Source organism: Balaenoptera acutorostrata, chromosome 2 (assembly GCF_949987535.1).
Source record: "Balaenoptera acutorostrata chromosome 2, mBalAcu1.1, whole genome shotgun sequence".
Classification (NCBI taxonomy): Eukaryota; Metazoa; Chordata; class Mammalia; order Artiodactyla; family Balaenopteridae; genus Balaenoptera; species Balaenoptera acutorostrata.
Genome location: NC_080065.1, coordinates 121,835,268 through 121,860,129, shown reverse-complemented (window position 1 = coordinate 121,860,129; position 24,862 = coordinate 121,835,268). Strand labels below are relative to the sequence as shown.

Here is a 24,862-nt window from a genome sequence, read left to right as displayed (position 1 = left end):
AGGTGGTCACGGGGCTTAAGGGTGCTGCCCTGTGTCAAATGCCCAGCAAGCCCCAGTCGCCAATGTTGCTGGCTCCATTAGCGAACACCATCCTCTTCCCTCTCCTGCGGGGCTGGGTAGTCTGAGAAAAGACACTCAAGAGACTATTGAAGGAAGAGTGTGCTTTCTGAAGCTAATAACCTACACGGACAAACGTTTGCCCTGGTGGTTAATTTTAAATGTTTAAGTAATTGCAACAAGATAAAAACTGATGCTGCAGCCGAGAGTCCCAATAAAAGGGTTGAATGGAAAAGAAAGAGTCTACCCTTTATCATGGTCTTTCAAAGTCTTCTTAGAAACCTGAATATCTCATGACTTCAGAGTACAGATACCAGCTAGCAGCCCCAGCCCTACTCCAGGGTAACCACTGATGTCTGGGTAGTGGCAGCTCTCCTGTGAGAAGTGTCAGCAGATGCAAACTGCCTGAGAGGACTGTCTGTTTCCTTGTAGGGTTGAAGAAAGCTTCAAAACCTTATTTTGGTCCATCTTTGGCTTGTCTGAAGTGATCTCGGTGGTGCTGAAATATGACCACAAATTCATCGAGAACATTGGCTATGTTCTCTACGGCGTTTATAACGTCACCATGGTGGTCGTGCTGCTCAACATGCTAATAGCCATGATCAACAACTCGTATCAGGAAATTGAGGTAAGACCAGTTAACTGAAAATGCTCTCTCTCCCTGGGTTTAATTTGCATCGCTGTTTTCAGCAATGAGGGTAATGACGTCAGAAGCTCGTGTGTTATTAAATGTGAAGCCAGAACAGCAAACAACAGGCACTTTCCCTGGATCGCTCCAAGAAGCACTTCCAGTCAACCTGCCATGACACACGGCAGGCACCATGCATGCAATGGCCCAATGAGGGCAGAAAGAAACAGGGTCACGAATCTTTCCTCTTTTACATGTGTCCCCTCACGACAGCATGCAGGTGACCCATGGCAAATTGGAATGACTGTTTCTTTCACCCTACATTCACTTCTGCCTCTCCCGAGTTATTTATTAAGTACCTACTGTATGCCAAGACTGTGCTAGGCACTGGCGATACAGAGATGACCAAGACACGATCTCTGCCCTTGAAGAGATTCTCACTCAGTCCAGTGAGAGAAAACAGATACATCAATCAACAAATTACGGTGCAGTGGGACCAGCGCACCCAGAGAAGTCCTAGCAGGTGTAGGAGCTGCAGAATAGAGAGAGTGCGTGACGATGGGGGCGCCGAAGCTTGCAGAGGTGATACTTGAAGGCCGTTCAAAGACTGATTTTGCTAGACAAAGGAGTCAAGACAGTATATCAGGAGGCAATTTATCAAAATCTAAAATGCAAAAACCATGAACTATTGATTGCAGCCTTGTTTGGAACAGCAAGAGATGAAAAACAAATTAAATGAGCATTACTAGGAATCTAGTTAAATAGATTATGATGGATCTGAACAGAGGGAAACTGTGCAGCTTTTAAAAAGGATGAGGACTTTCTCTATATTCTGATGTGGAAAGGCCTCCAATTATAATGGTAAGTAGAGAAAAGGCAAGTCGCAGAACAATGTATATACTGTACTCTATGTAGAGAGGAAGCAAAAGGAACACGTATTCCTTTTTGATCATATAATCATTTGAAAAAGGAAAGTAACCTGAAAGGGTACACAAGAAGAGCACAGCAAGGGGCGCCTGTTGAGAGGTGGGGGTTAGAGGTCATGGTGGGTGTACAGGCTTTCTCTTTATACGCTCTTGTGCTTAGAAATCATGTCATTGTTCTACCTCTTAAAAGTCAAATAAATAAATGCAACATTAAAACAAAATAAAATGCACTGACCCTTTGACTCAGCAAATCTGTGCAGAAATATGATTTTACATAGATGTTCATTAAAAGAAAAACTTGGAAATAGCCCATCAACATAGGAATATTTAAATAAACTGATATAGCATAGACTTTAAAATACTGTTTATAAACAATGAGAAAGACTTTTTTGTGCTGACAGAGCAAATCTCTATGATATTGTTATGTGAAAAAATGCAAGCTGTAGAAAAATATCCACAGGCAAGTGTTATGTACGTAATAATACAAATGTGCAGATACAGAAAGCAAAGGTAGAAAAAGGGTATCCTCTGGGGAAGGGAGTGAAACAAGAAAGGAGATTTGGAAGGACTTTCGCATTTGTTTGGTATACCTCTGTACTTAAATCTTTTATAAGAAACAATTACTTGTGTATAGAAAAGAATTAAGACTTCCATGTATTTGTTTGCTAGGGCTCTCACAACAAAATATCACAGACTGGGTGTCTTAAATAACAAAAAGTTATTTTCTCACAGTTCTGGAGCCTAGAGGTCCAAGATCAAGGTACTGGAGGACTGGTTTCTTCTGAGGCCTCTCTCCTTGGCTTGCCGATGACTGCCTTCTTGCTGTGTCCTCACAGGGCCTTTCCTCTGTGTATCTCTTCCTCTCCTTATGATGACACCAGTCATATTGGATTAGGGCCCCACCCCTACAGCCTCATTTAACCTTAATTACCTCTTTAAAGGCCCTTTCTCCAAAGATAATCACACTCTAAGATACTTATGGTCAGGGCTTCAACATATGAATTTTAGGGGGAAGCTTTGGTCCATAAAATCCCTCCAAAAAAGAGTATTCTAAACAGTAGGAACAGCATGTGCCAAGGCAGGGAGGGATAAAAGAATGTGGTATACTCAGCACTGCGCTGCAAGAGTGTAGACTGAGCAAGAAAAAGAGGTAAGAGGAGACAGGAAGAGGTGAGCCAGTGTGAAGCCTTAGTCTTAGCCCCCAGCCTCACCACCCTGCCACCCCGCCACCTACAGGAAAACGCAGCACTGTGTCAGCAGACAAACAACATATATATATATACATATATAAAGTGTTTTACAGACTTGGTCACCTATGTGGATAATGAGCTGTTGCTAACTAACCCTCCCTGCCCTCCTGGGCCTCAGCTTCCCCACGTGTAAGAGAAACCAGATGGTGCCTGGAATACATGGGTCTCTGGAGCACTCGCCCCAGGTGTTCTGCCCCATCCTATCGAGCACATTGTGCGTTGGTCCAAATGAACATAACGTGGGAAGTCACGTGATTAGCATGAGTGATGCCCACTAGTTTGGGGCAGAAGTGAGCAAGCCCACGGCTTGTGACGTCCAGTTATCCACCACAGGGCGGTGCTAGGAGACAGAGAGAGCCCACTGCAGCCCACTGGGTGCTGGGCTTCTCCTTGTCTGGTGAGAGCAAATGTCCCCACTGTCTTACTGGTGATTCGTGTACAAGGACCCTGAGATCGGCTGCCGGGACGTGCCTAGTGTTCATGGTCACAATGAACCTTAATGAAGTATGTTATTTGTAAATTCTTACTGAAGAACACTTATTCAACAGATCTTGAGCACCTACGTCCGAATCCACAGACTTGCCTGCCTCTGTGCCTGCCATGCCCCGCCCCGCCCCCCGCCATTGCCCTCCTGTAGGCAGACAGGCCTTCTCCCCCTGAGCAGCCCCAGCCATGAGCCCTGGCCCCCTGCCCTCTCCCCTCCTCGGGATCAGCCACTGCACATTAGCCCTCCCCACCTACATCCTCGCCCTCTCCCCCTCTCTAGCTAATCCTGCCTGTCAGCATTTAAATGCATCTCTTGATCTTTTTTTTTAATAAATTTATTTATTTATTTATTTATTTTTGGTTGCATTGGGTCTTTGTTGCTGCGTGCGGGCTTTCTCTAGTTGCAGCGAGCGGGGACTACTCTTTGTTGTGATGCGCAGGCTTCTCATTGTGGTGGCTTCTCTCGTTGCAAAGCATGGGCTCTAGGCGCGCGGGCTTCAGTAGTTGTGGCACGGGGTCTCAGTAGTTGTGGCTCATGGGCCCTAGAGCACAGGCTCAGCAGTTGTGGCGCACGGGCTTAGTTGCTCCGCGGCATGTGGGATTTCACTTTCCAGCTCTGAACCTCTTTGTCTCCTGCTCTTTACTGCCTACGAAGAGTTGTTTACACTTCGCACTGCCTCTCCACTAATTAACTGTTACTCTTCTCCACCCCAGCCCACTCGCACTTGACCTGGTTGAGAACTACTCACCCCTTGGATCTCAGCTCAAATGCTAGCCCTCGGGGCAGCCTTCCCTGACCCCCAGGGCCAGGACCCCCAGCACCCAGCTCTTAGCCTAGCTCTAGATACAAAGAGCTGATGAGTTAACATACTCGTGTCATTGCCCAGGCTGCGTGTCCCAGGAGGGCAGGATTGCCATCCCCAGTACCTACCTAGCACAGCCCAGGCACACAGTAGGTGAGTGCTAGGTGGGCACATAGTAGGAGGTTTGCTGAGTGACTGAAGGTTGAACATCAGGCAATGTATTAAGCTATGGAGATACAAATAATACTTACTGAGGGTTTACTAAGTATCTGACATTGTTTTTCCTGCATTAACTTCTTTAACTCCCACAAGAGCCTATGAGGTAGGTATTATTATCCTCATTTTACAGATGAGGAAACTGAGGCCCAGAGCCGCTAAGTCACCTGCCATGGTTACACAGCTAGTAAGGAACAGAGGCAGGGTTTGAACCCAGCCAGGCTTCGGAGCCTGTGCTCTCTCCACTGCATCACCCTTCCTCTCAGGTCGGCAGTCCCTCCCACACCTCTCTGCTGTACAGCCGAGACCAGGAATGACCCCTGCCCTCACAAAGCTTCCAGTCTAAACGACCCGTATAGCATGTCCCCATAGAGCAGGCCAGGTGCTGATGGGGTCTCAGTAAAAGCAAGCCTGCTGGTGATGACCTTATACTCTCCTGGCACATCCCAGCAGCCTCACGTGGGCCCCTGCTGGGCTCACAGCCCCTTGAAGCGTAGCTCGGGCCTGTGGGGAGAAAAGCCCACCGCTCACAGAGCACATATTCAGTGCCGACCTCAGGGCTACGGGAAGCAGGCTGTCACCATGAGCAGAGGAGCAAGCCCAAGACCACTACAGCCCAAGACGTACAGACCTACGTCACACAGCTAGTAAGGGTCCAGCTGATTCCAAACCCCACGCCTCTTTCCTGGCCTCAGACTGCCCTCCTAGGACAGGGGCCCAGGGAGCCTCCCTACAGAAAACACACACCTGCTACCTCTCAGGGGGCCCCACTCAGCATTTCTGGCATTGCCACCAACTCAGAAGTAACAGATCTGGGCTTTAAATCTACCACCACCACCACTAGGGGAGAGGGCATGGCCAGACTACCTCCTGCCAGCTCATCAGGTTTGCTCCCCTTAAATTACATACACTAGACCTCTTAACATCATTTGACAGCACTCTGACCAATGAGAAATACACTTTCTAATAGGAAACACATGATGGTGTCTGATATGGTAGCCACGAACCACATGCACTGAGCACTCGAAATGTGGCCAGTCCAAATTGAGATGTGCTATGAGTGTAGAATACATGCCAATTTTGAAGACTCGGTATGCCAAGAAAATCTGAGCTATCTCATAAATAATTTTTTTTTTAACTCTCTAGGAGTTAAGCCAGCATTTTATTTATTTATTTATTTTTGGCTGTGTTGGATCTTCGTTTCTGTGCGAGGGCTTTCTCTAGTTGCGGCAAGCGGGGCCACTCTTCATCGCGGTGTGCGGGCCTCTCACTATCGCGGCCTCTCTTGTTGCGGAGCACAGGCTCCAGACGCGCAGGCTCAGTAGTTGTGGCTCACGGGCCCAGTTGCTCCGCGGCATAGGGGATCCTCCCAGACCAGGGCGCGAACCCACGTCCCCTGCATTGGCAGGTGGACTCTCAACCACTGCGCCACCAGGGAAGCCCTCATAAATAATTTTTATGATGATTACATGTTGAAATGATAACATTTTGGATCTATCAGATTAAATAAAATACATCACTGATATTAATTTCACTTGTTTCATTTTACCTTTTATAATGTGGCTCTTAGAAAATGTAAATGCCCTCGTGTGGTTCTCCTTTGCGGCTGACGTTATGTGTCTGTTGGATAGCACTGCCTCTGACGGTGTGCTGTTGTTTTCCTTGCCTCACAGGAGGATGCAGATGTGGAGTGGAAGTTTGCCCGAGCAAAGCTCTGGCTGTCTTATTTTGATGAAGGAAGAACTCTACCTGCTCCTTTTAATCTAGTGCCAAGTCCTAAATCATTTTATTATCTCATAATGAGAATCAAGATGTGCCTCATAAAACTCTGCAAATCTAAGGCCAAAAGCTGTGAAAATGACCTTGAAATGGGCATGCTGAATTCTAAATTCAGGGTAGGTAGCTTACGGGACTTACGGGGCTAGAGAGGCAGCAGGAGGGGGCGGGGGAGCTGTGTGTGTGTGATTCAGATGGTGCCCCTGATACAAGGGGGGGAGTCAGGAGCCCGGAGGGACCCCGTGCTTTTCAGAATCAGCCAGCGCATCAGCGAAGCTGCAGCGCCAGCAGGGGCAGCCGGCCGGCCGCAGTGCCCCTCGTCCTGCGGGCTGAGCCGGGACCCCACCGAGGGACTCCTTAGTGGACTCGGAAGCAGATTAGCTCTTCCCAGAAAGTATCTGCATTATGATGTCTGCGAAGAAAGGTTCCCTGCCCATTATCTCCCCCTCCTGGAGATTCTCAATTGTTAGCATATTAAAATCTCTGGGGAGTCTTGGAGGAAGGACACCCTCATCACTTTAACTGAGTGCTTTCCAAACAAAGCTGACCAAACGGTAATTTGTAACCCACTGACATCCTACAGAACTAGAGGCCCCAGGAACATGTTCTAGAAAGCCAAGCAGCAGTGGGTATAGTGACCTACTGAGGGTCCTCATTTTAGAGACAGCCCCGTATGCAGGTCCTGTTCGAGTCCTAGCATGTATGTATGTACCATCATGTATCATGTATTATGTATTATATATTATGTGCTCTCTATTTTTTTCCCAGAAGACTCGCTACCAGGCTGGCATGAGGAATTCTGAAAACCTGACAGCAAATAACACTTACAGCAAGCCCACCAGATATCAGGTAACCACCCCTTTCCCAGGTATGGGCAGAAGTGGACTCCGTTAAGACACCGATTTAGTCACGTGGCTGTGTCACTCCCCCCAGAACACAGTTTCATTCCTTCCTTCATTCGACAAATATTTATTGAGTGCCTACTGTATGCCAGGCACCATGCTGCCTCCTGGGGATACAGACATGGTTCCCATCTTACTGGAACTTCCAGTCTATAGAGGGAGAGACACAATGAGCAAGTAAACACACAAATAAATATGTAACTTCAAATGGATAAAAGTGCCAAGAAGAAAACAATCAGATGTTAAAATGGAGAAAAATAGGGAGCCCCTGCTTAGATATGGCTGTCAGAGGATGTACCTTCAAGGAGAGGACAGTTAGCTAAAACCTCAGAGATGAGAAGGAGGCGGCCACGTGGGGCCTTTCAGGCAGAGGAAGAGCATCAGCAAAAGCCAGAGGGGAGAAGCTTGGTGGGTCCAGAGCAGCTAGAGCTCAGCGAGCAGGGGAGAGGGGAGGGCGATGAGGTCAGAGTCGAAATCAGGGGGCTGGAGCAAGGGCAGGAGGTGGATTTTACTCTGATGTACCTAGGAAGGCAGTGGGAGGAGTTTAACTTGGGGGAGGGAGAAGATGATAAAATTTTATTTGTGCTTTAAGAAGACTAGCTAACTGCTATAATGAGAAGAGACCGGTGAGGACAAGAGTGGAAGCAGGGAGACCAGTGAGGAGGATGTGACAGTCATCCGGGTACAAGGAAGGGCGACTTGGAGTGTGAGAAGGGTGAGGGAGAAAAACTGACTGACTCAATATACGTTTGGGATGCATCGCCAAAAGAACGTATTGCGAACTGGCGGGCGCGCAGTAGGGAGAGGCAGGCACGCAGGATGGCTCCCAGGGATCTGTCTTAAGCAACCAGGTGGATACTGATGCCTTCGGTAAGCACCTGACCTTGGACTGCCAGCCGGCAAAGTCTGTTAATATAAAGATTAGGAGAACTTTTATGCTTACAGATCTTGCTTTGCTTTTGGAAATTAACGCAAAATCTCTGTATCCGTTTGCATCAGCCAGTGATAAATGGTTATTATAGGTTACTGATTATAAAAGTGCAGGCCATTCTTTTCCTGCTTTCCCACTCCCAATGACCAGCAGTTTTACCCATGCTGACCATTTCCTATCAGATGTAAATCTGAAGCTGCCCTGAGTGTTCCTTCAGGCCAAGGTGATATGACCCTCGTGCCAGCATCCCCGAGGGAGCCATTACAGACCTAGCATCTTCCAGACACAGGTCTCTGATTGAATCTGCATCCATATTTCAGAAGCTAGCTGTGCAGTTACGAGGAGTTAAGCGTACAATTAAGAAACAGCCCATCCCTCGTAGCACTTATAGTTTTATCAGGTGACATGGGCTAAAAATTGGCAGAGGGCAAGTCTTGTCTTTAATTGTGCACAAAATTGGACCTGACCAGTTTGATCTGCTTTGAGTTATTTTACAGGACAAATCCTTTGGTCAGGGGAAGGATTTTTATTTCTTAGCTTCTCGGAGAGAAGTAGAGATTATCTGTGCCACAGAAAAGATAGAAAACCCTAACAGGGGCTTCCCTGGTGGCGCAGTGGTTAAGAATCCGCCTGCCAATGCAGGGGACACAGGTTTGAGCCCTGGCCCGGGAAGATCCCACATGCCGCGGAGCAACTAAGCCCTTGCGCCACAACTACTGAGCCTGTGCTCTAGAGCCCGCGAGCCACAACTACTGAGCCCATGTGCCACAACTACGGAAGCCCATGCGCCTAGAGCCCGTGCTCCCCAACAAGAGAAGCCACCGCAATGAGAAGCCTGCACGGCGCAACTAGAGAAAGCCCGCGTGCAGCAATGAAGACCCAATGTAGCCAAAAATAAAATAAATAAAATAAATTATTAAAAAGAAAAGAAAAGAAAAGAAAACCCTAATGGATTAGGGCCAGATCTCTCCTGGGTTTTGAGCAGAATCAGCAGCTGACATCAAGGAAGGCAGCTGACGTGATGAATGTCTATACCCAGGATGGATCCTTTATGAACGAGGCCACGTTCCAGAGCAGTCTTGAGCAATCCCATTTCTGTCTTTCATCCTCACTGGCTGAGTCCCTGCAGCCTTCAGTCTCCCGGAGAGCTTCCTGCTATGATTACACAGATTAGCCGGTTTGCAGCTTCAGGCTACTGATGGCCTGGGAAAGCAGGCTCACCCTGTATTTTGTGAATCCAGCAAGAAAAGCCTGGGGCGACTTATTCAAGTCGTTGTCACCAGAAAGAAGACAGAAAAACTGGGCCAGTGGGCATCAGAGGGAGAGGGCTGAGAGGACAGTGGATGGAGCAGAAAGCATCTTGCATTTGTACATTCGCACCTTGCTCAGTCCTTCAAGGTCAAGCCTGGGCATCTTCCTGAGCTATCATCTGCTCCAATAGGAGTAAACGTTGAGTTGACACAGACAGGCAGCTGGAGCAGATGAGACACTAGGGCATGTGAGAGAGGCAGGATCTGTAACCCCCACTGAACAGCTGAGGGAATTCAGGCTTCGTGGCAAAGGTCACACGGATGGTTGAAGTGAGATCTGTCTGACTCAGAAGGGCACCCCTCTTGCACCCCATCACGCTGCCAGGGCACTGGCCCCTTACTCCTCTTCACAGTGTCGGAACCTGCCCTGTTTGTGTCTGACAGCCACTGGGAAGAGCTCTATCTGAGCCTGGCGGGGAGGAAGCTAGGAACGGAAGGTGCTTTTGCTATCAGGGGGCAGCAACCGGTACAGAATGAAGGATTTGGGCAGGGATCTAAAAATGGCTCAACTGATTTCTTGGGCCCACTGGTGGCCTTCCACACTGTATTGCTTTCCTCTCAAAGCAACTTCCAAAAGTGCCAAGAATGTGAGGAGCCCAGCTCACGCCCTCTTTCTTACCATCCAGGCTGCGCCCACAGCCTTCATCTCTTGGAGCACGTATGCTGTCAGCCTCTCACTGTCGAGGTTCTGAGACATTCTGGAGCGATCCCGATAAGATAAAAGCCCCGTCGTTGATACATGTGTAGTTGTTAAGCTTGTTTCCTTTGTGTCTCCAGTGGATCTGGCTGATTGCTCAACCTTAGCATGTTGGGTGTTTATTTTAAGCTTGTCATTCCTGCAACTTTTTAGGGCTCTCTGTTATAAGGGAAGGCAGTTCCTCCAAACTTCAGAGGCTCTCTGTGCTTTGCTTTTCTTCCAGGGATCTGAATTGTCATTTTTCACAGAATTGCTTCCTTGCTTTTGTAATTTTTTTTTTTTTTTCCCAATCTGGGCTCTGTGGACATGAGACCAAGCAATGGAACAAAACCATGATACCAGCAAAATGGCCAAAGTGTGCTTCCTATCAAAGCTACCCTTGACCTGTTCCAAGATCTGGCATGTCCACCTGTTCGGGTGTGTACAGACTTCATATACTCAGTCCCTGAGGATACATTTCATTCATGGGCAAAGCAGACAAGCTGCATCATAAATGAATCGTAGAACCTAGGCACAGTCCATCACTGAAATAAGCCCCAACTTTTATGATGCAATCCCTTCCCCAAAGCCCAGTGGGGAGTCCTCTCTTTTGCCTTCTAGATGACCTTTTCTGTAGAGATTAAAGCCAACAGGATAGACAGCTTGCCAACGCTGATTTCTTCCATTCTGGGGTCTGATAAACCCCAGTTTAACAAATGACTTGTCCTGTGATCCATTTTGCCCATTCTCTTCCAAATGTTCCTCAGTGTCTCTGTTCCTAGGTGGCGGCATTGCTTTCCTCTGGATGCTAATTGGTTTGCCACGTTCAGCATGTGTATTCTCTTCCTTGTCTCTGTCCTCAGCTGCCCTGGCTGCACAGAGCGGTCCCCTCCATCCCCTCCTCACCAGCAGCAGCCAGAGGCCACCTGGCTCTTGGAGTCTGGGCAGGGGAACTGTGTGCCTCCCTGCCTGGATGTGGGTCTCAGTGTCACAACCAATCTTACCCATCGGGCACCTCAGTATTAGTTATTTTTCCTGAGTAAGATCACTGAATATACTCATCTCCAGTACTCGCTAAATGCCTCAGGGCAAAGTGGGCCAAGTTGGCACTGACAAGGGCGTGTTAATTTGGGGAAAGTTTATTATCTCCATGAAGTGAAAACTCTATGGAAGCTGGCCAGGAAGGGTCGCAAACTCATCACAAAGGACCATGCTTTTCCTCCACATAGTGAAGTAGGGGAGGCTTTTGATGTCCATCTTTTCTGCAAACAGAGGTCCTCTGTAGCATCCACGTTAAGAGAACTTTGGTCATTTTCTAACCATTTCAGACTTGCCGGGGACGAGACTGGCATCCTGCTCCCACAGATCCCAAGTGGTCTAACATGCATGTGCCAGAGGGGAGGCTAGGTCCTCATCAGAGCATGAAGTCTCTAAGCAACCAACAGGTGGTCACACTGTTCTCCCTTTAGGTACATGTCACTCTTGGGAGTGAACCGGGGTGCGGAGGAAGGTTAGAGGGTCCCTGCATGTCTGCCATGCTCACGCGATTCTGCTTCCATATTAAACCTCTAAAATCCTAATCTGTGGTGAGAGGCTTAAAAGCAAACCCTTGCTGCTCTCCCCTTGGAGCTGCAGGTCTGCAGAAACCACAGCTCAGATCAAGCATGCCAGGGTTCAAGAGCAAGCCTTAGGACAATGACATACCAGTGACCCTCTTCTGCGGGCTAACAATCCATCCTCTGAAGTCTAGCTGAGGCTTCTTCTTGCATAAAAGACTTTGTGCTTTGTAAAGGACAGATTGGTACCCAGAAGCGGTCCAAGCCCCCTGTGACCAACAGGAGCCAGTTTCCTGCATCTCATCTCCAAAACCATCGTGCACTTAACCTTTTTCTGAAGCTTGGACGAAGCCTCAGCTTTGGTTTCCATTTTGGTTAAATCCCAGATCTGCCACTTTCTGGCTGTGTGACCCTGGAGAAGTCACCTCGCTCTCTGAGCCTCAGTGACCTCCTCTGTAAATGGAGACGACAACCCCCATCTCACCTGGTTTCTGGGAGGATTCCATGAGGTCACTTTGTCAAGGAGGATAACACAACTCCTGGGCTGCAGGAAGTACTCAACAAATTTGCATTAATAATAAACACATACTATGAAATCTTTTAAAGTCATCAGTTTAATCATGTTGCACTAAAACACAATGTGCACATGAAGCCAGGAGGATGACAGTTGCTGCCGTAGCTATGAAAGGATTCTGCTCAGCTTCATCACAGAAAAGGGAGCTCTCCACTTCCACTCTCTGGCTTATAATTTTACGTCATAAATATACAGTCTGTTTAACTGATGGATCCAGAAATGGAAGGACCTCTAATTCTTGATGTTTTCCTTTAAAAAGGCAACAAACTTTAACTAGATCCCTTTGTCTTATGTCAGCCTGAAAGTTTGCAGTAGAATACTTCCAAATTTCTTATTCAGTAAGAATGTCAGATACTTGGGTATCTGGTTTGTTGGGGTTTTTCCCCCATGAGAACTGGTTCAGGACAAAGTTTATTTTGTTTTGTTTTTCCAATTCAAAGTGAAAAGAGCATCACTGAGTCCCACAAAAGGCACAGATTCTTAAAACTTAGGTAACCTGCCTTATTGACTATGAGGACATCAGTGAGAAATCTAGCGTTGCAGTTTAACCACCAACAGGACAAGACCCAGGCCTCTCAGAGAAGGAGCAGCACGAAGGCAACTCGCTAATGAACTGTTCAGCCTGAAATTAGAGCACGACACAAACCACAGAGCCAAGCGGACCACCAGCAGGGGCTGAGGAGGGGCAGAAGTGGCCCACATGAGCTGGCTCAGAGCTCAGGGTCCCGGGACACTGAATCATGGAATCACAGGGCTGGAGACGCCTCCTTGGCGAGGTTGTCACCATTAAAGGCCCTGAGGGAACCACCAGTTGGTGATAATAATGAGATCAATCCTCCAGCTCTCTGCATCCCGTCAGCTCACTTCTCTTCTACTTGCAAGAAGCTTTTCCTGAGCCCAGGTAGTCAGAAAGAACTTAGCCACCTGCTTGACCTCACACAGCAAAGCTGGGGACAGAATTCGGGGCCCTTCAACCTAGCAAATGCCACCTCTGTCCCCTCGGTCCTCAGAGTGAGCAGGCAAGTCGGTCACCAGAAGGGACGCCGAGGGGCAGGGAATCCCCCCCTTCACGGTGCTGCTTGGCTCCTACAGATTCAGAAGGCTCGGCCACCAGAACATTTTTAGATCCTGCGATATCGCAGTAACCCTGGAACGACTAACTGGCAAAATCCAAAGTTCACCGCCTGCAGTCTTTCTTACACTTGGCTCTATTCTTGGTGGCTCTTAAGTGTTCCTTCCTGCCTCCTTGGCTTATAGAATCTGGTATCTGCATAATAAGTGGGACCTCCAACGTGACTCGACAGTGTGACAGCGTCGGGCGGGTGGTGAGACTTCAGGGAAGCGGTATCTTGGCCAACCCTCCCAAGGCTGTATCTGTCTCTGCCTCTGGTGGGAATTTTCCAAAGTACAGTGGACTGGTCCTCCGTGCCTGGTCCTGACTGTGGGCTAAGTGAACCTCCTCTCCTCCCCAGCAGCTTGATGGAGGCAGCTCCACCGGGGCTGGCCTGCTAAGATTTCCTTACTGCCCCGTGATCGCATCAGTTGTTGAAATACAAGAAAGTGTTTCGGAGCTCAGGCCCCGAGAAGAGGGCATGATGGGCTAAGGTCACAAAGGCCAGGGTAGAGGCAGGCCCAGGACCCTCAAGCAGCGCCCGTGGATCTCAGGTGATTCTGTCTCTCTGCGTGGCTGGGCCTTCTGCCACTGAGTACACTGTTTTCACATCCTGGGCTCAGGTGGTATTGAATCCAGAGGTACTGGAGCCTTCCCCACTAGGCAGGGCACCCCTCGAAAGTGAGGCATCAGACAAGGGAGGACCCCCAGTGCTGACAGGCGCTCTGCAGGAGGGAAGGCACTCACACCTAGAGCACATGAGCTGCCTCTGCTCAGCTGGGCTGGTGTGATCCCTTCCTTATGTTCACATTTCAGAAAATCATGAAACGGCTCATAAAAAGATATGTCCTGAAGGCCCAGGTGGATAGAGAAAATGACGAAGTCAATGAAGGTAAGCGATTGGATTCATTTGCCGTAGGGCGGAAGCCAGACGTGGTCTCACCGCTAAAGTCAAGGTGTTGGCGGCGGGGCTACGTCCCTGTCTGGAGGCCCTGGGGAGGCTCGTTGGGCTGTTGGCAAAATTCAGGTCCACGGAGTTGTAGGACTGGGGTCTCTGTCCCCTGGCTGACCATCAGCTGGGCCTGCCCTTAGCTCTGACCTTAAAGCCGCCCCCGAGTCTTTGAGTGTAGCGCCTCCATCTCAGCACCAGCAACAGGGCGCGAAGCCCCGCTCACACAGTTGTTCTGCCTTGTGCAGTCACGGCTGCCGTGAGTCGGCCTCATGTCCCTGGAGCTCAGGATGGCCCCAGATTCTTCATCCCCTGAGCACACATGCAGACAGCAGCAGACTGTACACCTCTTTCAGATTCTGTGGCAGCCCCGGTTCTAGCTAGCTCTGTCCTGTCTAACCTCCTGGCTCTCAGAAGCTACCAACCAGCAGTTTCTCAAAGAATCCCCCACCTCAGGAGCACTTGATAAAAATGCGGATCTAGAGCCCACCCAGACCTAATGAATCGGCATGGCCTGGGGGTCTGCCTCGTGATAAGGGTGGCAGGTCATCCTGATGCACACTGCAGTTTGCAAACGACATTATTTTCCCTGTGTGGGTTATTTTCCAGTCTATTTTAAGCAGTGACTCTTAAACGAAAAGCAAATTACCATACACCAGGTAATTAATCTTCATGAGACACCTGGGACAAGTATTTGCTACCTAGAAAGAGCCTCCTCCAAGAGTGAACGTATGCGGTCTCTCCCTTGCCAGGACCCCAGGGGCCTCCCGAAGGAGGCTAGTCAGTTAGAGACCCTCTGCTTCATCCTGGGACATCCACAGTGCGGCCTCAAGGTCAGCAATGACCGAATGACCCCGGGGCTGACACCGTCTAGGAGCCGAGCCGCATGACCCCGGGGCTGACACCGTCTAGGAGCCGAGCCGCAGCCCACCTACCCGCCCCTACTGTTGGGTCTCAAATACAAAACTGCCGGGTGTCATGGCAGCCAGCTCCCCGCAGTGTGTAACGTGATTGACAGGGACGTGACTGATCATAGAAGGTGGGGCTGCCCAGGTTCACGCCACTAGACTCACACCATGAAACTGGGGTTCAGCGAAGCCCCCATGGAAAGAATATAGGGGATGTATGCCTTTGTCAAAACTGGCCAAACTGTACCTTTAAGACCTCTGCATCTTCTGTGTATAAGGCGTACTTAAAAAACACGTATGGCTAATGTGACCCCAGGCAGTGGACCCCCACTTGAGCCAAGTCCAGTATCTCTCAAACCAGGAGAGAACCTTTCGACTCCCCTTTGTGGTTAATAAGAAGATTCCCACAGCCCAGGCCCATGTGGATTTCTAACCACATGGTTCGCTGTGGAAAGAAGTGGAAGACCCTACCTGCGGTCCCTTGCTAACGAAAGAGGAGAAGGCAGGCCTACCGTGGTGCACCGGTGAGGGGTGCTGCTTGCGTGGTCCGGACAGACCCTGCTCCTGCGAGGCGCCCTGGCTCCACGGCCGCAGTCACTGTGCTGAGCTGATCCCCTCAGACACTTGGGAGTTTCTCCTCCCTGCGACAACAGAACAAAACATGGAGCATGATGAGAAAAAAATGTTTCAGTTAACAAGGGTGTTGCTTAGAGTCTTGAAATCTGCTTCTGATGGCTCCAAAACCAGCATTCTACCAATCATGATAAAATAGATGTTAGCAGTTCACAACCCTGATCTTGATTCTTCCATCTACCTCAAACCCTTAATGGAGAGCGTGACCAGGAATGGGAGGAGAGGGGTCTTAAGCAGATGAATGGTCCTTCGTCAGTAGAAGCTGAGTGGGATTTAGGTCAAAACAGAGCTCCCGTCCCCTCACCTCCACCCTTAGTGGGCTGGACCAGTAGCCTGACATTCTGTGGGAAGGATGCATGCCCCAGATGCCCATGGGATGAGCCCCTTCAGCGGGCTCATCTCACCAAAATCTCATCTGTCCTTGCAGGCGAACTGAAGGAAATCAAGCAAGATATCTCCAGCCTGCGCTATGAGCTTCTTGAAGAGAAATCTCAAGCTACCCGCGAGCTGGCAGACCTCATCCAACAGCTCAGTGAGAAGTTTGGAAGGAACTTAAACAAAGACCACCTGAGGGTGAACAAGGGCAAAGACATTTAACAGCCTGCATCGGCACCTGTGACTTCTACCAGCATTCCAAGGCCAGGTGGGATGCCCTGGCCACCAGCCCTGGTGGGGAGGGGCCTGGGCCACTCCTCTAGGACTGTAAGGGGACCAACTGGCTCTGTCCTGACCAGCCTTGCTGACATCTGCAGCCCAGTGGCCTGCCTGGACCCAGAACTGTTGTGAATCTAGGCTGTTGGGTGAGAAACTAGACCACAGGAGGAGGGGAGGAAGTGCCCCGCCGATGCATGTGACACCTTCAGTCCAGTCACAGTGACATATGTCCCTGTGAGCAGCGCAGGCAAAGGCCATCTCGGATGCACGCTTGTGCCCTCCCACTGCACACGGACTGCTGAGCTGTCTGCATCCAGGAAGCCAAACCACCTCATCCCATGCAGCCCTGCTCACTCCCTCCCCGCCACCCACACACATCCAAAGGAACTGGGAGGTGACCTGTGATCTATTCTTAAGTGCCAGATGAGAACACAGATAGCCTAATAGCAAAATCGCTCTATTTGTTTATATAAAAAAAGGTTTAAAAATCCTAAATCAAAAATTGTACTGTAGGTAGCACTGTTCAGAGAACAACGACAAAATCCAAATGATGTATTTTTACCTTTATTAAAATTATCTTGTATCTACTATTTTTACCTGAAATGGAAAGAAATAAAATTACCTCATAATAGCCTGGGGAGCCTCTGTGGATGCGCTGCCCTCCTGTTGTCCTGCGTCCTCTCTGGAGGTGGCCTTGGGCATCTGCTGCTCCGGGAGGAGAATGAGCAAGTGGGAGGGGGCAGGTACCAACCACGGGGGTCACGCAGCCAGGACCCCCACCTCCAAGCGTCTCCTCCTGTCCCCAGACCTAGTGACCCCAACCTCCCCAAGGTCAGGAAGGAGGCAAAGGAAATGGTGAGGGAAGCGGAACATTTTCTCCCGTCCCACCTCTCCCGCTCTCCCCCTGAGTGGCAGGGGAAGGGGAGCCTGATGAAAAGGAGCCTAAAATCTTTCCGGCGGGGCCTAGGTGTGAGTAGGGAGAGCAGCCACCAGAGGGCGCCCCAGTCCCGAGCAACGCCCATTCTGAGCGGGCTAGAGAAGATGCCGCTGGGCCCCAAGGATCACTTACTAGTAACACCAGCTGGATGTGCTGAGTGAGCACTTGCTGTGTACCAGGCACTGTGCTGAGGGCTCTGCATGCATCAGTCCACTTAACCATCACAGCAACCCTATGAGGAGGAAGAGGATCAGGTCAGAAATTCAGATGCCTTACAGACAACCTGGATGGGCCAAACAGGTGTGTATATGAGCGTTTCCCATATGCATATGTATGAGGAGACTTGTGTTTTGTGATATGCAGTATATCTTCAGAGATAAAATTGTTTACTTAACTCTGCTCTAAGAAAAGTGCAGATCAACTGGGGTGATAAACAGAACTGAATTGGTCCCAGCATTGAGGGGGCGGGAAGAGGCCCTGACAACCCAGACAGCCACGCCCTACCTAAAGCCGGCATAGACGCCAAGCCCAGCTAATCGTTGCCGTAAGGAATGCAGGCCCAGTTTTGCCACATCTTCCCCATTTCTAGGGGGAAAAAAGCCCACATTTGTTGGGCCTTGGCAGCCAAGATGGGTGACTGGAGAAGCTGCCCTGAAATGTGACTCCAACCCAGGGCTTCCTGGCACCGGTACCCAGTGCTCAGCAAGAAGGAAGCAGAGGCGTCCGACAGGGATCGGGGGCACATGTATGTGCAGGGGGCCTTACGGATGTAAACTCTGGTCCAGGAGTTTTTCCCCTGGGGTCTATGTGAGGGTCCATGGATGGATTTCAAAGAACCTGCAAATCCTGAAGTGCCCATCAAATTGTGAGCTTGTCCTTGTGAGGGTGCGTTGTTACGGAGAGAATACCTGCAGCTTTTCTCAAATGCTCATCCATGCTCCACCGCCCCCACCCCCAAAAGCCTGCAGATGATGACTGAATCCCTTCAGCAGAATTTCCCGAGTCCCTTGCTAAGTATTGGGGATGAGACACATATGTGTCCAGTGGGGGATAAATCAACTACTCTTCCCACAAAGCACATCGGCCTCCCTAACAAGGGGACAAATTACCAACACTTGTGGAAGATTTCCTTTCAGATCCCTCACTTATCATCATCAGAATGCTAATAAACATTTCTAAGATGCATTATTCAATTTCCCTATCTGCCTTCTACCAGAGGCAGCTGGCAACCCTATTTTTCAAATCCTGGGGTGTCCTTTTCCTATCAAACCCAAGTCTCCAATTTGCCCCTTAAGGAGATAAAGGAAAACAAGTCCCACTAAATAACTGAAAACTGGGAACGAAAACTAGCAGCACCCATTAGGCTCTGGCTGCCACATCTTGGGGGGTGACGGTAGTCCAGGAATGGATTCATGGCTGCCAGAGGGATGTGGAGGAGGGGAGGGACATCTCTTTCATGGAAAGCTATTGGAGAGGCCTTGGAACTGAGGGCTGGCAGAGCTGTCAGCCTGGAGCCGGGGGCAGGCGCTAAGTGGTTTTCCAGGCACTGACAACCTCCCTCACTTTCCCCCATTTCCTTGGCTCCTGTGGAATTAGCCAGGCAGGAGAAGTAGTTCTTGGAGAGATGAAATAGGAGACAGAGGAATGGAGTCTGAGAAAGGCACAAGTACAGAGAAGGGGAGGAGAAAGGGCCCAGGCCCCCCCAGACTCACACTTCCCAAAGCACCCGATCCGTCCCCTCGCAGCCCTCCACACAACAGTCATTATTTAGTCTGTAACTTTAGTGTATGCTTGTAACCTGTCTCCCAGTGCTTGTGGGGCTCCGGAGAGGCGGCCCTGTCCAGGTTGCTGGGTAACCAGTGGTTAAGCAGCAAGGTCTCCAGCGACTTGTTACCTTCCGATGGTTCCTAGTAGGACCTAACAGATCCTAGTAACACTTCCTGGGCAATAAACCCCCAATTAGTACCCAGAGCTATTTCTAAAGGAGGAGAGCTCACCCACTTGAGAAAGCACAGCTGGCCTCCTCTGCCCATCACAGAGCACCTCCCTCCGTCCCAGGGAGGCCCAGGAGACAAAACACTGGCCAAAGCAGCCCAGGCCGAAGGAGATTCCCTAACCTGGGTGCAAATGTTCCTCCCAGCGGCCGCAGGCCTGGGAAGCCCGTGACAGACACCTCCAGGTCTGCTTGCCTCAGGGAGGCTGAAACACCTCGTCCCACTCAGGAGCTCAGCCTCCGTTGTCTGGTTAAAAATAAGCGGCCTGACGGCCTGTCACTCCTGAAAGCACTCATTAATGCTTCTGTAAAGGGTAGAGCCTGAGGCTCTGGGGGGCTGACAGGAATTAGGAGTTTTGATCCCTGCTGTGGCAGGGAGGCCACGCCCCATTCTATGTTTATCCCATCCCTTCCTCTTATCCCTTGAAGGGTGATCTACTAGAGAGAAGGGACGCCAGGAGAAGCATGCGGAAGTCAATCAACCCAGGCTGGTTAACTAGGCAGCAAACCCCCTTCCGCCCTCTCTGCAGACACAGCAAGCTTCCGAGGTTCCCCAGCCTCGAGCAGAGGCCACCTGGCTGGCTCTTCCTAGGTAAATGAGCCGGGTTTCTCCTTCTGCTTTCCCACCACGGTCAAGCCACAGGGATGTCCCAGGCCCTTTACTTCAGGGAAAAAAATGACAGAGATGCAGGGAAAAAAGAAAGGTGTCTAGGTCTTGGGTTCCCAAAGGCCTGAGCCTTTAAAGAAGAGAGAGGACTGAGGAAAGAATCAAAACGTTTGAGAGAAGCGGTGTTTGAGGAGCTAGGGCTCTCCCCTACCCAGCCCTGCTTCCCTCAGAGGGGGCGGGAGAGGGATGGAGGGGAGGGCCTGAGAGCTGAGAGGCCAAGGCAGCCTGGCCCTGCCTGTGGAGGAAAAGTGCTCAGGGCCATAGAAATGGGACCACAGCTGGAAGGCCAGGTCCTCACCCAGCCGCCCTCCACGGGCATCCAGGGAGGCAGGAGGAGGAGGGGGAAGGATGGGGCTCCCCGGAGCAAGCGGGACAGGCGTGGAGGGCACTCTCATTACAGTACGATTAAAAAGTGCGGATTCCACGTCCTCAGAGCGTCTGCATCAGGAATAACTGGGCCCAATGAGCCCATCAGCTGTGCCCACTGACAGATGAGGCCAGAGGTCCCGTGGCACTGACCCCCCACGCTCCCAGGCCAGCGGCCTGCCGTCCCAGCAGTGCGCTGGGGAAGCAGAAGGCCAGAGAAGGCCTCGTATATGCAAATAAAAGCGTGCCAGGACCCGTTCAGGTGTCTGAGTGCAGACTCAACACTCACAGGGTAGATAGCACTGCTAACTGTGCCGCTTCCACCCCACCACCTCCAGGGCCCTGTGTGCTCGTGGATAAAGCAGAGGAAGGCAGGGCAGGCAGGAGTGGGGCGGGGGAGGGCGTGGGCGTGCAGGCTTTGTACTGGCTGTGACCCCTCTTTGGCTGGAAACAGATGCCACCCCAACCGCAACACAACCTACCAGAGTACCCCGTGCCCCTGAAACCAACACAGCCCCAAGCCGGGCGATCACATGCCTGCCCTGAGATTGATATCTATGTGCACACTGAGAAAGAGAGATCTTTTTTTCCAGTAGGGTTGCTGCACAGGGGAATGTGAATCTGGGACACCAGTAGACCCCTCCCTGCCACACAGACAGGCTGTCTGCAAATGAGGTCACAGATGAGAAATTAAGGAGAGGGAAGAAGTAAAGGTCGGAGGGGAGTGGGGAGAGGAGAAAAAAAGAGGGACAGGAAAGAGAGGAAAGGTGGAGAGGGGAGCTGTGCCACATTCTCACCCCTGATGCCCTTCTTCCTGAAGCTCTTCCTGCATCTGAGGAACTGTTCCAGAAGCCTTCTCAGCTTTGCTGCCAATTAAAGTCTCATGTTTGTTGATGCTAGTTTCCATTGGGTTTCTGGATGTCATTTACATCCTCAGAATCCTGATGAACACAGAAATGACTCTAGGACTTATTTGCCCCATCCTCCCCCTGGGGCTGTTTTGCATTTCTGTAGTTAGATGAGCAAGGGCCAGAAACTGTCAGGGTTATTCTTCTTGAGACTCTAAAGAAGACACGGTGGGTGATGGTATCAAGCCGGTTAAACTGTTCAAGAGTGAATCCACAAGATGCTGGACATACTGGCTGCTCTGGGGCCCAGGTGATGGGTGCAGCTCAGGACTGGGAGAGGACTCTTCTCCCTGATCCGCCCAGGCTCCAGTTCTGGAAGGATCCAGAATTGGCACCCTGGGCACGTCTGTGATGGACAGTGGTCCCAGTGAGGCACCTCTCAACAGCTTTGCCGGCAGTTAGTAGTGGGGAGACCAAGGGGGGCCAAAGCAGAAAGCGGGACAAGGCAGCGGGCATAGTGACTACAGTTATCACCCTTGTTTGGGGGGCTAACCACTCAGAAACCCCCAAAATAACGAGCAGTCTGAGGATAACCAATTTCTGGCTGCTGAAGTTCCTGCTGTAAATAGGAGATGTAGCCTTACTTGTAGGTGCAGGCTGGTGAAGTGGACTATTCAAGTTACGTAAATATCAATACAACTCAATATTGGATTTGGGGGACTTGTGCTGCTTTCAGTGAGCTTAGGTCGTCGAGAGTAGCATGAATCCCAGCAGCTGTACCAGTGACCCATAGGATTTTCGGACTGGTGGTGCTGGGGGAGCAGTGCCCACCCCAGACCGGAGCTGGGTCAGTCTCCTCGAGGCAGGAAGTAACTCCTGATCACTTCAAGGATAGAACAGAACAGAGCCCCAGGGTTTCACTCTCAGCTCCAATCAATCACAAGACAGACACCCCAGCAAACCACAGCCTCTGGTGGCTCCCCAGCCTGCAGAACTAAATTAGAAGCCCCCAAGGCCTGTGGAGCCCGGCTGAAGGTGAATGTTCTGAGAGCCTAGCTGCTTTCTCAGACACGTCTTCACGTAAAGATGCTCACAGCATCATCCCTGTCTGTCACAAGCAGCATGAGCAGAATGTGTATTCTGAGCCTCAGCAAAGGCCATGGGGCTGGGGGGCCAGAGTGTCTCATGAGGTCCCCCTCCAAAGACACACGGACGTGTTCCTGCGCCCTGGGACTTCCGAGCCTCCAGGTGAACGGCAGCGACGCAGAGGTGAGCGATTCCCGTTGTACTGAGGCTGCAGCGAGAGGCTGGTACAGATCAGTATTCTAGTCGCTCTGGACACATCCTCAGTTTTTCTCCCAAAGGGCAGAAATACCATTTTGCTGATTCTTAAAGACGCTCCAGTCTGTCCTCTCCCTGCATACACACATAGGACGTGAAAGATTCAGCCTGAGGTGAAACAGAAGGGACCTCTTCCAGAAAACGGAGCCGACGGTTTGAGACAAAAGCCCAGATGTGTGAGGAAACCAAGGGACCTGTCACTCCCCACACAGCCCAGGTGCACATCTACCCACAGGGTCCCGGGCCAGGCACCCACAACTCTGAAGAGACCCGAGTCACGCCAAGACCCCGCTGGTCACCCCTGGTGCCCACCACTTGGTCAGAGACATGAGGAGAGGGGTTTGGAGGTGAGAATGGGATCTGGCTCCCAGCACTCTCCAGCCAGAGGAGGCAGGGCCCCCCCCCCACTGTCACACGGGTCCCCTGGCAGCAGAGACCTGAGGCAACGCAAGCAAATGTGAAGAGTGACAAGGTCTGTGGCGTCATCTTCATGGAGCCTGGGAGGCTGTGCAGGGGCCCCCACAGGCCTCTCCGGAGGCCACCCCCAGAAAGAGAAGGCCAGAACTGACCTGCAAGAGGCAGCATGCGTGTGCAGCTGTGCTACTGCCGAAAGTAATAGAGAAACTGCTTACCTGCCAGGCCTCTGCGTCTCCTCCGTACAGGCTGTGGTCGCCCAGGGACAGAAGCCACCGTTGGCACAGAGCATAGGAGTTGGGGGGGGGGGTCTCCGGAACTTCCCCAAGTCACACCCCAGGCCTCCAAGCCCAGCAACACTGGTGTCAGTGGAAAGAGAGCAGGTAAACACAAGCCTGGCTGCTGCCCTCTTCTATGATGTACCGGGGCTGACTTCCCAAGAAAGAAAGTGAGGTGGTGGGGAATTAGCACATCAGGGGCCCCCAGGACGCATGCCTCTGGGGTCGCCTGCCTTTGCTTCTTCCCCTCCCACGTGGACGCTAGGCTTGGTCCTGTGACTCAGGGGGCCCAGCTGGGCACCATCAGCGGCTCCGTGAGCATGGGCTCGTCCTCGTGGTAGGCGGCTGCTACATCGTGGAGAAGCTCGGCTGCACAACTCACTGTGCAGACGCCGTGCGGAGAGAAACCTGGGAGGATGAGAAGCCTCTGGTCCTTTCCAGTGGAGCCAAGCTCCCAACTGAGAGCGGCCTCGGGAGCGGGTCAGCCACGGGGAGCAGAACCGCCCAGCTGAAGCCTGTCAACCACAGAATCACGGGAAACAATAAAGTGTTGTTTTAAGACTAAGTTTTGAGATGGCATCTCACCCAAGCGGTAGATAACTCAAACAAAGGAACCGAAGCATGGTCCCCCCACCGGAGGAGAGGAATCTTACCCATTCACCCCAAGAGGATGACTTACTCCTGGGGCCTCAACCAACAGCCCAAGAACGCAAGTCAGCAAGTGTTAATGAAGCCACAGTGTGGGTTCCCATTCTACCCAGGTCAGCTTTGCTCCACCTGGGAAGAAATCCTGTTTCTGTCCACCAACAGAAACCAACAAAACAGCTCTGGCCATCTTGTGGAAGGAGGCAGGCTTTGCTGAGCAAGCTGAATGCATCCAGTCAACAAAGCCAAGCCCTCAGCTGGGAGTGGTTAAGTAGATTTGTGAGATTTTTAATAAGCATGGTGGACAGTACAGAGGCGATGTCATAAGACAGTCAGTGAATCATTGCCAAGCAGGCACAGATAACCCTCCCTTCGATTCCCAGCCTTACAGCTCTCAGAGCACTTTCACATCCCTTATCTCACTTGATTAAAACAACAACCCAGCCAGGTGGTCAGGGCAGGATTTGTTATCCTCTTTGCATAGAAAGAGCTTATGCAATGCAAGGGTCCCATTGAGTGGAAGTTCAACCCCCGGGGGCCCCTGAGCCTGGTGAACGGGACTGGGTGCAGGGTGGGTGCCCATGGACACAGGTGAATGGGAGGGGTGCCCTTCGGCTGGACAACATGCGTAGAAGCCCTGTCCTGGGAGGCAGCCTGGGGCAGGAGGGACAAGCCTTTCAGGGCATTGCTCAGTGCAGTCCTAGGACTCCCTGCCTCAGAATCCCCAGGGACACTTGCTGATAATGTAGATTGCCAGACAGGGGGTGGAGCCTAGGAATCTACATTTTAAGATGTTCCTGATGGTCAACTGTATTTGGACACCATTGCTACAGAAGTCCCCTTGCCAAACAGTACAGTTATCAAGTTGCTTGACTGATGGGCACCCGTGGTCTAGTGCTCTTGCTAGCTCTCTTGTCTTCACCAAGGTGAAGTTTTGGAAGGATGTGTAAAATCTGGACATGTAGAAAAGATGGGGGATAAAGAATTGGAGGCACTAAGAAAAAATGTAGGGATGGGCAGTTCAACC

At 50.9% G+C, this 24,862-nt stretch overlaps 1 protein-coding gene across 5 annotated transcripts in view; it reads left to right on the top strand.

Annotated features, from left to right (window-relative positions):
- The window catches only part of TRPC7 (transient receptor potential cation channel subfamily C member 7), a 126,211-nt gene extending 109,473 nt beyond the window's left edge, over positions 1-16,738 (top strand). For 4 of the 5 annotated variants that reach the window (XM_007172189.2, XM_057540739.1, XM_057540738.1 and 1 more), the window contains 5 exons: positions 490-685; positions 6,040-6,261; positions 6,911-6,991; positions 14,019-14,094; positions 16,120-16,738. In XM_007172189.2, coding sequence (XP_007172251.2) covers positions 490-685; positions 6,040-6,261; positions 6,911-6,991; positions 14,019-14,094; positions 16,120-16,289 — 745 coding nt within the window. In that variant the 3' untranslated portion in view covers positions 16,290-16,738. The remainder of the gene's footprint in view (positions 1-489; positions 686-6,039; positions 6,262-6,910; positions 6,992-14,018; positions 14,095-16,119) is intronic. The other variant, XM_028163983.2, reaches the window with a different exon arrangement.
- The last annotated feature ends 8,124 nt before the right edge of the window (positions 16,739-24,862 follow it).